The sequence below is a fragment of the Gadus chalcogrammus genome, chromosome 3, assembly GCF_026213295.1.
Source record: "Gadus chalcogrammus isolate NIFS_2021 chromosome 3, NIFS_Gcha_1.0, whole genome shotgun sequence".
NCBI classification, from domain to species: Eukaryota; Metazoa; Chordata; class Actinopteri; order Gadiformes; family Gadidae; genus Gadus; species Gadus chalcogrammus.
The window spans coordinates 13,417,326-13,429,982 of NC_079414.1; the positions used below are offsets into that span (position 1 = coordinate 13,417,326).

A 12,657-nucleotide genomic window follows, 5' to 3' on the forward strand; every position below is an offset into this window, starting at 1 on the left:
CATTTTTCAGATACAATGGTTTGGTTATTGGGGTATCATGTGTACCTGTAAGTATTAGTAATTATCGAATGAAAGGAAAAATACATTAACTATAGATGAATAACCTGCAGCATCCATTTGTTCTACTAGGGTCCTCAACACTTAATGGAACTCTTTTTCTTTTTAAGCGAAAAGATATTGAATAGCAGTGTTTCCCCTAGCACTGTATTGTTAAGGCCTATACAACAAAAGGGCCCCGCCTTGACTACCAATAAATATAAAAAAAGAAATATATACAAAAAGTATTATTCTGCTAAAGCAAAGTACAAAGCTCTCGTAGTGAAAGAAAACTTCCATCAAGTACAAAAAATAAAAGTTAATAATGCATCGGTAATACTGTTCAAAACAATAGTCGTGCCATAAAGCTTTTTGAATGGAATTGAAACGGCGGCCTCAGGTGGTTGTATCTATGTTCTATATAGAACATAAAAGTATTAATCTGTGTCCCTCGCCCCCCCACCAGGCTGGTAAGCTGGAGCCCCACCTGGTCCTGGACCAGCTCCGGTGTAACGGGGTTCTGGAGGGGATCCGCATCTGCAGACAGGGCTTCCCCAACCGCATCGTCTTCCAGGAGTTCAGGCAGAGGTAACCCGGGGCGGACTGCAGCTGTATCGCACGTGAGGACCGCTACTCGCTACGACGTTACATCTAAAGCTTGTTTGGTTTTTGTGTCATTAACAGATATGAGATCCTGACTCCCAATGCTATCCCTAAGGGATTTATGGATGGCAAACAGGCCTGTGAAAGAATGGTAATGTACTGTTTGGTTGATTTGTTCACTTTTTAACGTTGAGGTTTGAATTCCTTTGTTGTTTATGGCTGCAAACTAAATATAGCTGCTATGGCTGTGTTTATGAATTGAAGGGGCGCTTTCATACTTCTGCAAGTTTAATGCAGACTGTGAATTGACAACAAATTTAAAGGGAATCATTTGAACGTGTCAACTCATTTAAACTCCTCACATCCACAATGTGTACAGATCCGAGCCCTGGAGCTGGACCCCAACCTGTTCCGGATCGGCCAGAGTAAGATCTTCTTCAGGACCGGGGTCCTGGCCCATCTAGAGGAGGAGCGGGACCTCAAGATCACCGACATCATCATCACCTTCCAGTCCGTGTGCCGCGGATACCTGGCCCGCAAGTGAGTGGCGGCCCTCCTGTGTGTGTGTGTGTCCTTTCATAATCCAACGATAGAAAACTCTCTGTCTTTAACATACCCGCTTAATCTTTGAGTCGCTCGTTTTTTTTCCATTATTGTTAATTTCTTGGTAAAAATGTGATTTGACATCTGGATGAACGATGCTGTCATGTATGTGAAGGCAGTTATCTGTTTCTTTAGTTTAAAGTACCACTGATGTCCTGGGTGCTCTCTCTCTTCCTGTAGGGCCTTCTTCAAGAAGCAGCAGCAGCTGAGCGCCCTGAAGGTCCTCCAGAGGAACTGCGCCGCCTACCTGAAGCTCAGGCACTGGCAGTGGTGGAGGCTGTTCACCAAGGTGACCCCAATTGCCCGTCTAGACATGCTCGAACCTCTAGACCAAACACAGTTGGTGCAATAAGTACATTTCAGGGTAAGGCTAATAGAGCCGGAAAAGCTGGGCTAATGAGCTGCATGTGGCTTAGTGCGGAATAATGAATCCACACATTCAACTCATTATGGAACATTGCCTTCACTTCTTTTGTATTGACCTGTGCGAGGGGTTTTGCGAACAAACACTGCCGCTTGGCTCCAGAAAATCACGGTGAGATTTGCTGGTCAACCAACCATTTGATTTTACAAACTAGATTTGGATCATTCTCCATGACGCCTTGAATTGCACCTGCTAGATACGCGCCTTTTGTGTTTTGTCGTAGCTCACATATCAGTCACCTGTGGCTGAGATGTCACCGGCGGGGAAACGATGTGAAAAGGGAGACCACTCCAGTGGTCTCCCACTCCCACCGGGTGCTCTCCAGTGGTCTCATTCCCACCAGGATTCTGCAGTGATCTAATCTACACCGGGTGCTCTCTTCCAGGTGAAGCCCCTGCTGCAGGTGACCAGGCAGGAGGAGGAGATGCAGGCCAAAGACGAAGAGCTGGTCAAGGTGAAGGAGAGGCAGCTGAAGGTGGAGAACGAGCTGCTGGACATGGAGAGGAAACATCAGCAGGTAGGGCAAAGGGCCTCCCTTCAGTCTCATCACTTTGTTTCCCTTGAGTGTGTGTTTATGACAACACTTTGATATTTTCTGCTGAATGTTGTTTACACAGTTGCCTTCCCTAATCGTAGTCTGTAACAGCTTGAGACATGCAGGACCCTTTGAATTTGTTCCAAGTTCCTATGCCGCTGCAAAGAAAGTGTTTCAGCATCACTGATGCTTCTGCAGGAAGGCCTAGACACAAATACAGGCTGATTTTATTATTATTATTATTATATTATTATTCTACCGTGTGGTTACCATGGGTTTCCCAGCCTAATTGGGTCTGATGATCATCAAGACCGCCACCATGACATTCTCCCGTGCATGTTATTTGCGGGAGGAGCCTGGGGGTTGCGTGGGAACATCTGAACTCCCTCCGGTTCCCACAGATCGTGGAGGAGAAGAACATCCTGGCGGAGCAGCTGCAGGCGGAGACGGAGCTGTTTGCCGAGGCGGAGGAGATGAGGGCCCGCCTGGCCGCCAAGAAACAGGAGCTGGAGGAGATCCTGCACGACCTGGAGTCCCGGGTCGAGGAGGAGGAGGAGCGCAACCAGATCATGCAGAACGAGAAGAAGAAGATGCAGTCTCACCTCCAGGTCCGCCCCCATGCTCCCGCCGCAGGCTCACTCACCGCTGAAGCCAGAACTCAAGCGTGGATCGCAAGAAGGCGGCACATTTAACCCCATCATGCAGGCCATTTATATTGATCAGCCGAAAACACAAACATCAGGCCGAGGCAGAATAAACCCTTGTTAATCAAGGGCTCATTGATTAACATGGGAGCAGAATCAAATTGTTTACACTCCCGCCTAAATGTATAGATTTAGGTCTGATTTCCAATCGACACTTTTGTTGTCAGGCGCACTTTGCTTTGTGTGCTATGCTAATTAGGTAAGCTGATGTCTAAGCTAGTCTTGCTACTGATGATGTCAGGGGGTGTTTGGTGTGTGTTGGGTCCTAAGCTAGCACCAGTATCGTCAGAGTGTGTGCCGGGCGGGTCCCTGAGGTTTTGTGTGCCGTTGTCCCCTCAGGACCTGGAGGAGCAACTGGATGAGGAGGAGGCCGCCAGACAGAAACTCCAGCTGGAGAAGGTCACGGCGGAGGCCAAGATCAAGAAGATGGAGGAGGACCTCCTCTCGCTGGACGACTCAAACTCCAAGTTTCTCAAGGTGAGAGGAGGACTTTCAAAACCGGGCCTGTTTAGCATCAATACACCGAGGACATCCGGTGACAGATCATTCATTCAGAACCGTCTACTCATGGACTGTTGATTGGTTAGGGGGACATCCATCCATCTTCTATTTAATGAACGGTGAGGGTGAAGGCTTACATCCATGCTACTATTTTCCCCAGAACCATCAGAACAAATTCCGGAACGGTCCGAAGCTGCTGATGTAGAAACAGCAATGTGTTACTATGGAAACCACGCCTTTATCACACAGAACGGAGCGGGCCGTAGGCTTTGAGGGATCTTAATGCTGCGTCGTGCTCTGACTCCCCTCTCATGTGTGGTGAACAGGAGAAGAAGCTGCTGGAGGAAAGGGTGGGTGAGATGTCCTCCCAGCTGACGGAGGAGGAGGAGAAGGCCAAGAACCTGGGCAAGATGAAGAACAAGCAGGAGATGATGATGGTGGACCTGGAGGGTAAGGCTGCCTTAACCCCGCCCACGCCGTTTCAGCCGTTCGGGCTAGCAGCTCAGCCATAGTCCTGTCATTCTACATTAAGAGGAAGAGGGCAAGACAGAGCAGGAACATATCATGCAGCTAAAGTGCCACAGAATGGCACATACAATTCATTTATATGATAGAAAATGAATATTCTCAAAGATTTGAGATGCAGTATGTGAGACTGCAAAAATAGAATCCAAACATGAAACCATTTGTGTATGTAATATTTGCTCTTTATTTATTTATATATATACACATGCATATAAGGTGAAAACAGGAAATAGTGCAGTTCAAAAGTCTTTCTACAGGGTCGTTGAATGGCAGCCAGCCTGTCTGTTAACTGTTCCTGATTGTGTACATTCAGTGTTTGCCACACCACAGCGGTTAAATGATGCCCAACAACCAGTCGGATTAGTCAGTAGTTGGGCTCAGTGTGTCAGGCTCCGTGCAGGTTTACTGGGACCTCTGCTCCCATGCTTCACCCTGGGTGGAACCATAACGCAGGTCACAAGACGGTCACGTAGGGGCCCGCAGGTTCAGATTCCTCCTGGATTTAGAAGTCCTGCAACAAACGACATGAGAAAGGCGCGTGTAAAAACAGTCTGGAAGGGAGTTAGGCATTGTGTAAGGAGGTCAGGGGCTAAAGAGCTTCCTGCATGTGTTATGGGTTGAACAGAGAGCTCACCAATCAGCCCGTGTGGCTTACAGAGAGCCCCTAGCTCTAGTGCTACGCTAAACATTCATCTATCCTCGCCTGATCGGTAGTAAGGTCCGTTTAGTTACTTTAGTCGAGTTCATTGCACGTGACACGCTCGGTCTCCCCGCAGAGCGGCTGAAGAAGGAGGAGAAGACCAGGCAGGAGCTGGAGAAGGCCAAGCGGAAGCTGGACGCGGAGACCACGGACCTCCAGGAGCAGATCGCTGAGCTGCAGGCCCAGGTGGAGGAGCTGAAGACCCATCTGGCCAAGAAGGAGGAGGAGCTGCAGGCGTCTCTAGCCAGGTGGGGCAGGCCGTGACACCAGAGCCTCTACCCTGGATGCGAATAGATACATGGATGGGTGGATGGGTGGATAAACACCGGTACTATATTTGCCTCGAAGGAATTCCCCGTTTTTTTTAAATAATCAATAAACTATACATAATATAATCTCGATAATGCAATGCTACACACTATCAGAAGATAAAACTACAATTTTAAATGAATAGAAAATGACACGGTAGGGGGAGGGTATGCATAATGAAAACAAAACAAGAGATGGTGTAGAAAGAAGGTGAAAAATGAACGCTTAAAATAACAGTCACTGCAGGCTATATTTATACCAAAGCATTGTTGAATACTTGAACTATCAACCAGATGTTTCTTGACAAACCAAAAGCAATATGCTCAACGCACCGCAGAGCACATAAGCTGGAATCAACCAATCCGGCTGTCTCATTAGTGTTACCTTGTCAGCTTCGGCTGAACCATAAAACACCCCAGAGGGGTTTATTCTACTTTTACCACAGTAACCAACAATGTGATGTGAGGTACTTTAATGCAAAATAATGTGGCCAAAGGAGTTGGCTTTTAGTTAAACATTCAACAGCCGTTTGGTTTAACAGCTGCTCAGTATTTTGTAATTTTGGTCTACCGCATCTCACACACACACACACACACACACGCACACGCACACACACACGCACACGCACACACACACACACACACACACACACACACACACACACACACACACACACACACACACACACTCACATCTAGGATAGGCTTCCCCACAGCTTTGGTCCAAGGCTCTGCCATGCATTCAGACTAAGTGATGGTGATGGATGTCCTCCCTCCAGAAGGCCTGCCATAGTGTTTTCCAGGAAAGGAACAGTGTAGTGACCTAATGGCAACAAAGAGGAAACGGCCATGATGGATCACAGTCTAGAGGAGAAGCTGTGGAGGCTTTCCTCTCTTCTCTTCTCTCCCCTCCTCGGGAGGGCTTTTCATCAGGGACCTTGCCACACGTGGCTAATTTAGCTCTGTCAGCTTTCTAATAAGCAGAGTGAGGGCCCAACGTCTCTGCTATCAGCTCCATGAAGCTTATGCTCTTTTAATCAAGTCCCCCTCCTCCCGTCCACAACCTGGGCTCCTCGGCTGTCCCATTTCATTATTTTGCCAGTTAGGCTGATAACAAGAGCGGATGCAAATGAGGCTCTCCGCTCTCAAGGTCAGTGTGTTTTGGAGTTGGAGAGACAGCCGCTGCCTCACAAAGAGGTCGCCAAACTCTCAGGAGAACGAACATGTCCGTCCGCGCCAGAATCCCTCATTTAGTCTCTGTGGCATGCTAATCAAGCTCCCATTACCGCTAAAATGCCCCCTTTTGGAATTAGGCTGCTGTTCCAAGGATATGTCTATTCCCTGTCCAGATAACTGGCTATTTGGATGCCATTTTTGGACTCTGAGTTGCTAGTCTCCATTATCAAGTCTGCCTGTTCAACACATTATGACAATGTGTTTTATCTAAAGAATCTCTTTAAAATTCTCAAGGCACAGTGTGTGTAGTGTGCCAGCATGGCTTGGTTAGCTAATGCCTTGCTCAGGGCATGTTTCTCTTAGCAAGGAGTCCGACCCGCACTCTGCCCTCCTCATAGAGACAAGAGTCTCTTGAGTTTACTATGTCATTAGATAGTTCAACAGCATATTCAATATGGGCATCATTGAAATTACAATATTTTAATGTATGTTCCAAATGTCCTACATTAACCTGCCTATACTGCCACCCTGTGTGCGATGTTGAAACATTAAGATTATCTGGGGTGTGCCAACATTTTTGAGTCACGAATAATCAGATATGTGTATTTTTTTTATAAATCCCAATAATTCTAGGAATCATATGCTTTTATTATTTCTGAACTACATGATAACCAGAATACATCAGTTAGCCTCATTTTAATATGGCTAGGGGTTATGGAGTAAAATACATTTCTTATTTTTAGGGATGCACTGAATATTCGGCCACCGAACATTTTCGGCCGAAAATGGTTCAAAACATAATGTTCGGTTTCGGCCGAAGGAGTAAAAAGGCCGAACATAATACGCCGAACATTTTTATAAAAAAAAAAAAAAAAAAAAAGGTAGAAAACGTATTAAATTCAGTATTAAATAAATATTTTGTATCAAATTTGTAATTGATTTTTTTTATAGAAAAGCAAGACAAAAAAGTTTAGAAAGGACATTTAATTGTTTGATCCATGCAATGGTGAAAAATTAAAGCAAAATGAATGAAAAACATTAAAAGACACATTCGGTATTCGGTTTCGGCCTTCGGCCAACTGTTTCAGTATATTCGGTTTCGGTTTTGGAATTTCGGCCAAGAATTTTCATTTCGGTGCATCCCTACTTATTTTATATATTTTATTATTTTTCCCTTTATACTGCAGCTATTTACTCCATTCCTCCATTAGAAATATCAGAACTGAAAAGTCTATCCATGCAGGGGATCCTTCTCATATCAATCATTTGAATTATGTTCCACTTCTGCCCCTCAACATGGTGGAAAAGTCTCAGACATCTGGATACGATGTAGCTATACCTGTAGCTACAACTAACCCCAAAAACCCACAGTTTAACTAAACTGCTTGTTCCATGAAAAAGGTTGGATCTTGGGGATGTCGTGGGGACGTTTGGGGGTTACTCGTCGTCGTGTGGTACCCCACGCTAACACGTCCAAGGTCTCACTCTCTCTCTCTCTCGAAAAATGAGCATGACGCAACCCCCAACACCAACATCCATGTCTGCTCCACCAGGAGCGACGAGGAGAACAGCCAGAAGAACATCGCTCTGAAGCAGGTCCGCGAGCTCCAGGCCGCGCTAGGGGAGCTGCAGGAGGACCTGGAGTCGGAGAAGGTCTCCCGGGGCAAGGCGGAGAAGCTGAAGCGGGACCTGGGAGAGGAGCTGGAGGCGCTGAAGACGGAGCTGGAGGACACGCTGGACACCACCGCCGCCCAGCAGGAGCTCAGGTACGGCTGCTGCTCCGTCTCTAGGCTAGAAACACATAATCTGGGCTGTGTCTCCACTTTATCACTCCTGGATAATCATGCGCTCGCTTGATTGATGCGTGTTACTGTAGCCTAGTATTCATTCAAGGGTATCCTTGTGCAGGGTGTCCGCGGAGGTCTTAAAAGTCTTAAAAAGTCTTAAATTCATTTTTCTAAATTTAAGGCCTTAAAAAGTCTTAAATTCGTCAAAAATGTCATATGCTGGTCTTAAATTTATAACTCGGAGGTCTTAAATTTGTCGGGGCAGGGTTATTTAATTTTTTTTTTTCTCGCGGGACTTTTCGGGAAGGAGATGTACGAGAGGCTACTTTCTTGCTAGCTGCATATATAAACGGATGTCTGCGCGCTTGCTAGCTAGTCTGCAACAGTGGGTAAATGCAAGTTCAACGTCAGTTGGCTGGAAGACGTCCGTTTCCGAGGTTGTCTAGCGTCCGTTGCCAACCCAGAACAGGCCAGATGCATTCCGTACAAAAGTAGCCTACATTCAAGCTCGGCACCATGGGGATTAAGGCTGTCGTCAGCCATATGCAGAGCCAAAAACATAAAACCTCTGCCAGGAGCCACACTCAGACCCCAGCCATTTCTACGTTTTGCATCTCTGCCCCGGCGCCACCGCCGCAGACGGTCCGCGCTGCTAGCACTGACCTGAGGGTAGCATTTGGTGCGACACCAACACTGAAAGCGGAGGTGTTGTGGATTCTAAACACAGTGGTCAAGCACCAGTCCTACAACTCGAATGAGGGGATAGGAGATCTCTTCGGTTTGATGTTCCCTGACTCTCAAATCGCGAGCACCTTTACTGCTGGAAGGGACAAAACGGCGTATATAACTCGCTTCGGACCAGCGCCTTTCATCCGAAACGAGCTAATCTGCAGCGTCAACAAGGCTGATTTTGTTTTGATATTTGAGACGTTGAACCACGCCACTAAAAGCAAGCAACTTGACGTGCACGTCCGATATTGGGTCGGAGATCGAGTGCATTCCCGGTACTTGGGCTCGCAATTCATGGGGCCCCACATATATGGGGGTAAAAGGGATGATGATACATAATATTTTTTAGACAATATGCAGAATCTTTTTCTCTTACGAATTAACACGGTCGGCTATTTTTGCCAGCGCGCCACCCTAGCCATATTATGGGCAACCGTGTTCCCCTTGGCTGTGATTTGAACTTTGAATTCCTCGTAGGAGTTCATAATAATACATTGCTCGCCTTGGATGAAATACACCGCTCTTGCGCGATTTATTTTGCATAAGGGTGAGTCAAATGAAGCGAGAAACGCCCCTTTTATGTAAACGCGCATTGAACCCTTATTATGTCCATGATTGAACCTAAAGCGGATAACCTGGGTCAACTAATTGAATCTAAAGTGAGCGTCGTGGTAACATTTAACTGTGATTGCGAGTTGCGACTCTGTCGAGCCAGGTTTTCCCAAGAAAGCCTGGGTATGTTCAACGAGGTTCGTGGTATACCCCCCAGGTCTTACTGAAGGCATTTATTTAATGGTGAAAATATTATTAATCAGTGGCGTAAATATCGACGGTGCAACCGGTGCAGCTGCCCGGGGGCCCAGACGCTGTCACCCCCCTCTCAACAACTTACAACTTGGGTGCACCATAAATACGTGCTGGTGCACCCAAATTAAAAATGTAGGCGCACCAGTGCACCCAAGGAAAAAGTTAGTCTGGAGCCCTGGAGTATCACTTTATGTTCAATAAACAGACAGAAAGTAAACTTGAATGAGTCTCATTGAGTGACACACATGCTATGGTTGGGTTGTAATACAGCGGGATCCCCCCTACCATCGCAGGTTTAAGGTCTTAAATTTCATTCAAGGTGGTATTAAAAAGGTCTTAAAAAGTCTTAAATTTGACTTGCTGAAACCTGCAGATACCCTGTTGTGAAGTTACACGATCAACTGTCTAGTGTCTACTGGTTTCCCCCATCTGTCCTTTGCCTATTGGGTGCTAACAGCATCATAACACGCTCGCTGCCCACCGACCGTGCAGCAGCGGCGTGACTCGGGACTCCGGTATGTTGGTGCACTCACCGCTCCGCCTCAACGTGTGGTCTGTTCATCCAGGACCAAGCGGGAGCAGGAAGTGGTGGAGCTGAAGAAGGCCATCGACGAGGAGACCAAGAACCACGAGGCCCAGGTCCAGGACATGAGGCAGAGGCACGGCACGGCCCTGGAGGAGCTGTCTGAGCAGCTGGAGCAGGCCAAAAGGGTGGGGCTCCTCACTGGTTGCTGTCGCCTGCTGTCAGTCCTGGGGGGGGAGGGGACCAGAACCTGTTGAGGGAGATCTAATAGTGGATCATTTGATCTGCGATTGGCTGCTGATCCGGATCGATTGCTATTGATTATCCTGATTGATCATTTTTTAGTAGCTAGAGACTCAAATAGTCTGAATGAAACTGCTGTCCGTCCACTTGAATCCCCTTCTGCTGTCTCCTCTTTCTTTTTCCCAACGCATAACCTGAAAAGATCTGACAAGGTCATGTGCCGTGTGCTCCTCCCTGCAGTTCAAAGCCAACCTGGAGAAGAGCAAGCAGGGGCTGGAGACGGAGAACAAGGAGCTGAGCAGCGAGGTGAAGGGCCTTCAGCAGGTGAAGGGCGAGTCGGAGCACCGGAGGAAGAAGCTGGAGGCCCAGCTCCAGGAGTTCACGGCCCGGGCCGCCGAGGGGGAGAGGGCCAAGGGAGAGCTGGCGGAGCGCTCCCACAAGCTGCAGGTACCCAGGGAGTTAACCTACTCTGCCACGCATGGCCTCAACACACACCGGGCTATTGGTTTTGATTTAGAAACTGTTTAGAAAAGTTCAAATCGTTTTTATTGGTCACATACACCGAGTTTCTGACACAATGTTCTGCGAAATGCCCCTTAGGCGCATTTAGATTAGCTTATAGCTGGTTAAATGAATGAGTGAAAGATAACAATTGTAGTATGATGATTGTGTCAATCCTTGAAACATCATGAAATTGTACAAAATTGTAAATTGTAATCATGATCATGTTCAGTTTTTTCGTCGTTACGGTCGCTATATATCCATAGACTTCGGATCGAATCCTAATTTTTGGCTGCACATTTCTGTGGTGGTGGTTAATTTTCTCCCTATCTGTCTTTCCCCTGAAAGCTTGAACTGGACAATGTGTCTGCCTTGCTGGAAGAGGCAGAAAAGAAGGGCCTCAAACTGGCCAAGGACACCAGCAGCCTGGAGGGCCAGTTGCAGGACACACAGGTAAGACTGGATCCATCGCCATCCCATCCGTGAGAATACTGATGAACTGATATCACGTGTGGACAGGCAGGTTTCCTGCCTGTCCACACGTGGTATTAGTTCAACAGTGAGACTACTGATGAACTAATACCACGTGGGGACAGGCAGGTTTCCTGCCCACTTGTCATGCTCCTCCTGGCATAAGCTGTCCCCTATGGACACCAAAACCGAGCCGTTGCCTCTAGATGACTTTGGTAGGGGAACAATGAGACCGACACCTCTCAGACCCCCCCCAAATCAACCAAACAGCCTTTCATATACTGTTGAGCGCATCATCTCGTTGCATCACCGAGTTTGTCCGCCTGTTCCCTGACGTCGCCGTGCTGTTCGTGGGGTCTCATAGGAGCTGCTCCAGGAGGAGACGCGGCAGAAGCTGAACGCCGGCACTCGGGTGCGGCAGCTGGAGGAGGAGAAGAGCACCCTGCTGGAGCAGCAGGAGGAGGAAGAGGAGGGCCGTCGCAACCTGGAGAAGCAGCTGCAGAGCCTGCAGGCCCAGGTAGGCCCGCCCGCCCAGGGAGTCCCCCCGGGAGCCCGCTCAGTGGGCCAGTCCGCTGCCGGGAACCATGTGGGCCGGTGCTTCGCTCTGGGACCATTATGTTCATTTGATCGTAGTTCATATCATCTCGTAGAATATTTATGTGATGAAGCAACCGAAAAAATATCCTAACGTTAATTTTTTCGTTTTTTATCTCCAGATGTAATCTATCCAGCATGATGGCGTTATTTATTATTTTAATATACTGAGCTCTTCCTTGGTCTTAGCGCCAGATTAATGATTGAGAGTACATTAAAGAATATGAACTGAAACTGAACCTGCTATCGGTCATTCCTTGGCTCATCCTCTTGTCCCTCCTCTCCCCTTGTCCTCGTCCCCCCCCCCCCCCCCCCCCCCCCCCCTACCTCCCTCCCCCCCTCCATGCTCCTGTCCTCCCACCAGCTGTGTGAGGCCAAGAAGAAGCTTGATGAGGACCTGGGCAACCTGGAGTGTCTGGAGGAGGCCAAGAGGAAGCTCCAGAAGGAGGCCGAACTCACCGTTCAGCGGCTGGAGGAGAAGTCCATGGCCCTGGACAAGATGGACAAGACCAGGACCCGGCTGCAGCAGGAGCTGGACGACCTCATGGTGGACCAGGACCACCTCCGGCAGATCGTCTCCAACCTGGAGAAGAAGCAGAAGAAGTTTGACCAGGTACACTAACACGGCCACTCCTACATAACATGACACCTACCTGTGCAATGAAGGAAGAAAACAAAGCAAAAAAACTAGTGTACTATATCAGGGATCTGAAATACTTTGCACAATGTTGCACTAAGGAGTTAAAATTTACTTTTACATTAAGGGCATTTAGCAACAATTTTTTCGACTTACAATGACTTACAATAAGTACATTTGTCAGAAGAAAGAGAAACTCTCTTTCTTACAGTAAGGATGATCATAGAACTATTGCAAGTGCCAAGCACTT

General features: G+C 47.6%; 1 protein-coding gene across 2 annotated transcripts in view; it reads left to right on the forward strand.

Annotated features, from left to right (window-relative positions):
* The window catches only part of myh10 (myosin, heavy chain 10, non-muscle), a 55,148-nt gene that overhangs the window by 35,296 nt on the left and 7,195 nt on the right, over positions 1-12,657 (forward strand). For both annotated transcript variants that reach the window (XM_056586066.1, XM_056586067.1), the window contains 15 exons: positions 503-624; positions 721-790; positions 1,019-1,179; positions 1,423-1,531; positions 2,052-2,183; positions 2,603-2,809; positions 3,245-3,382; positions 3,733-3,856; positions 4,708-4,879; positions 7,669-7,881; positions 10,005-10,149; positions 10,445-10,651; positions 11,054-11,158; positions 11,541-11,693; positions 12,135-12,383. In XM_056586066.1, coding sequence (XP_056442041.1) covers positions 503-624; positions 721-790; positions 1,019-1,179; positions 1,423-1,531; positions 2,052-2,183; positions 2,603-2,809; positions 3,245-3,382; positions 3,733-3,856; positions 4,708-4,879; positions 7,669-7,881; positions 10,005-10,149; positions 10,445-10,651; positions 11,054-11,158; positions 11,541-11,693; positions 12,135-12,383 — 2,307 coding nt within the window. The remainder of the gene's footprint in view (positions 1-502; positions 625-720; positions 791-1,018; positions 1,180-1,422; positions 1,532-2,051; positions 2,184-2,602; positions 2,810-3,244; positions 3,383-3,732; positions 3,857-4,707; positions 4,880-7,668; positions 7,882-10,004; positions 10,150-10,444; positions 10,652-11,053; positions 11,159-11,540; positions 11,694-12,134; positions 12,384-12,657) is intronic.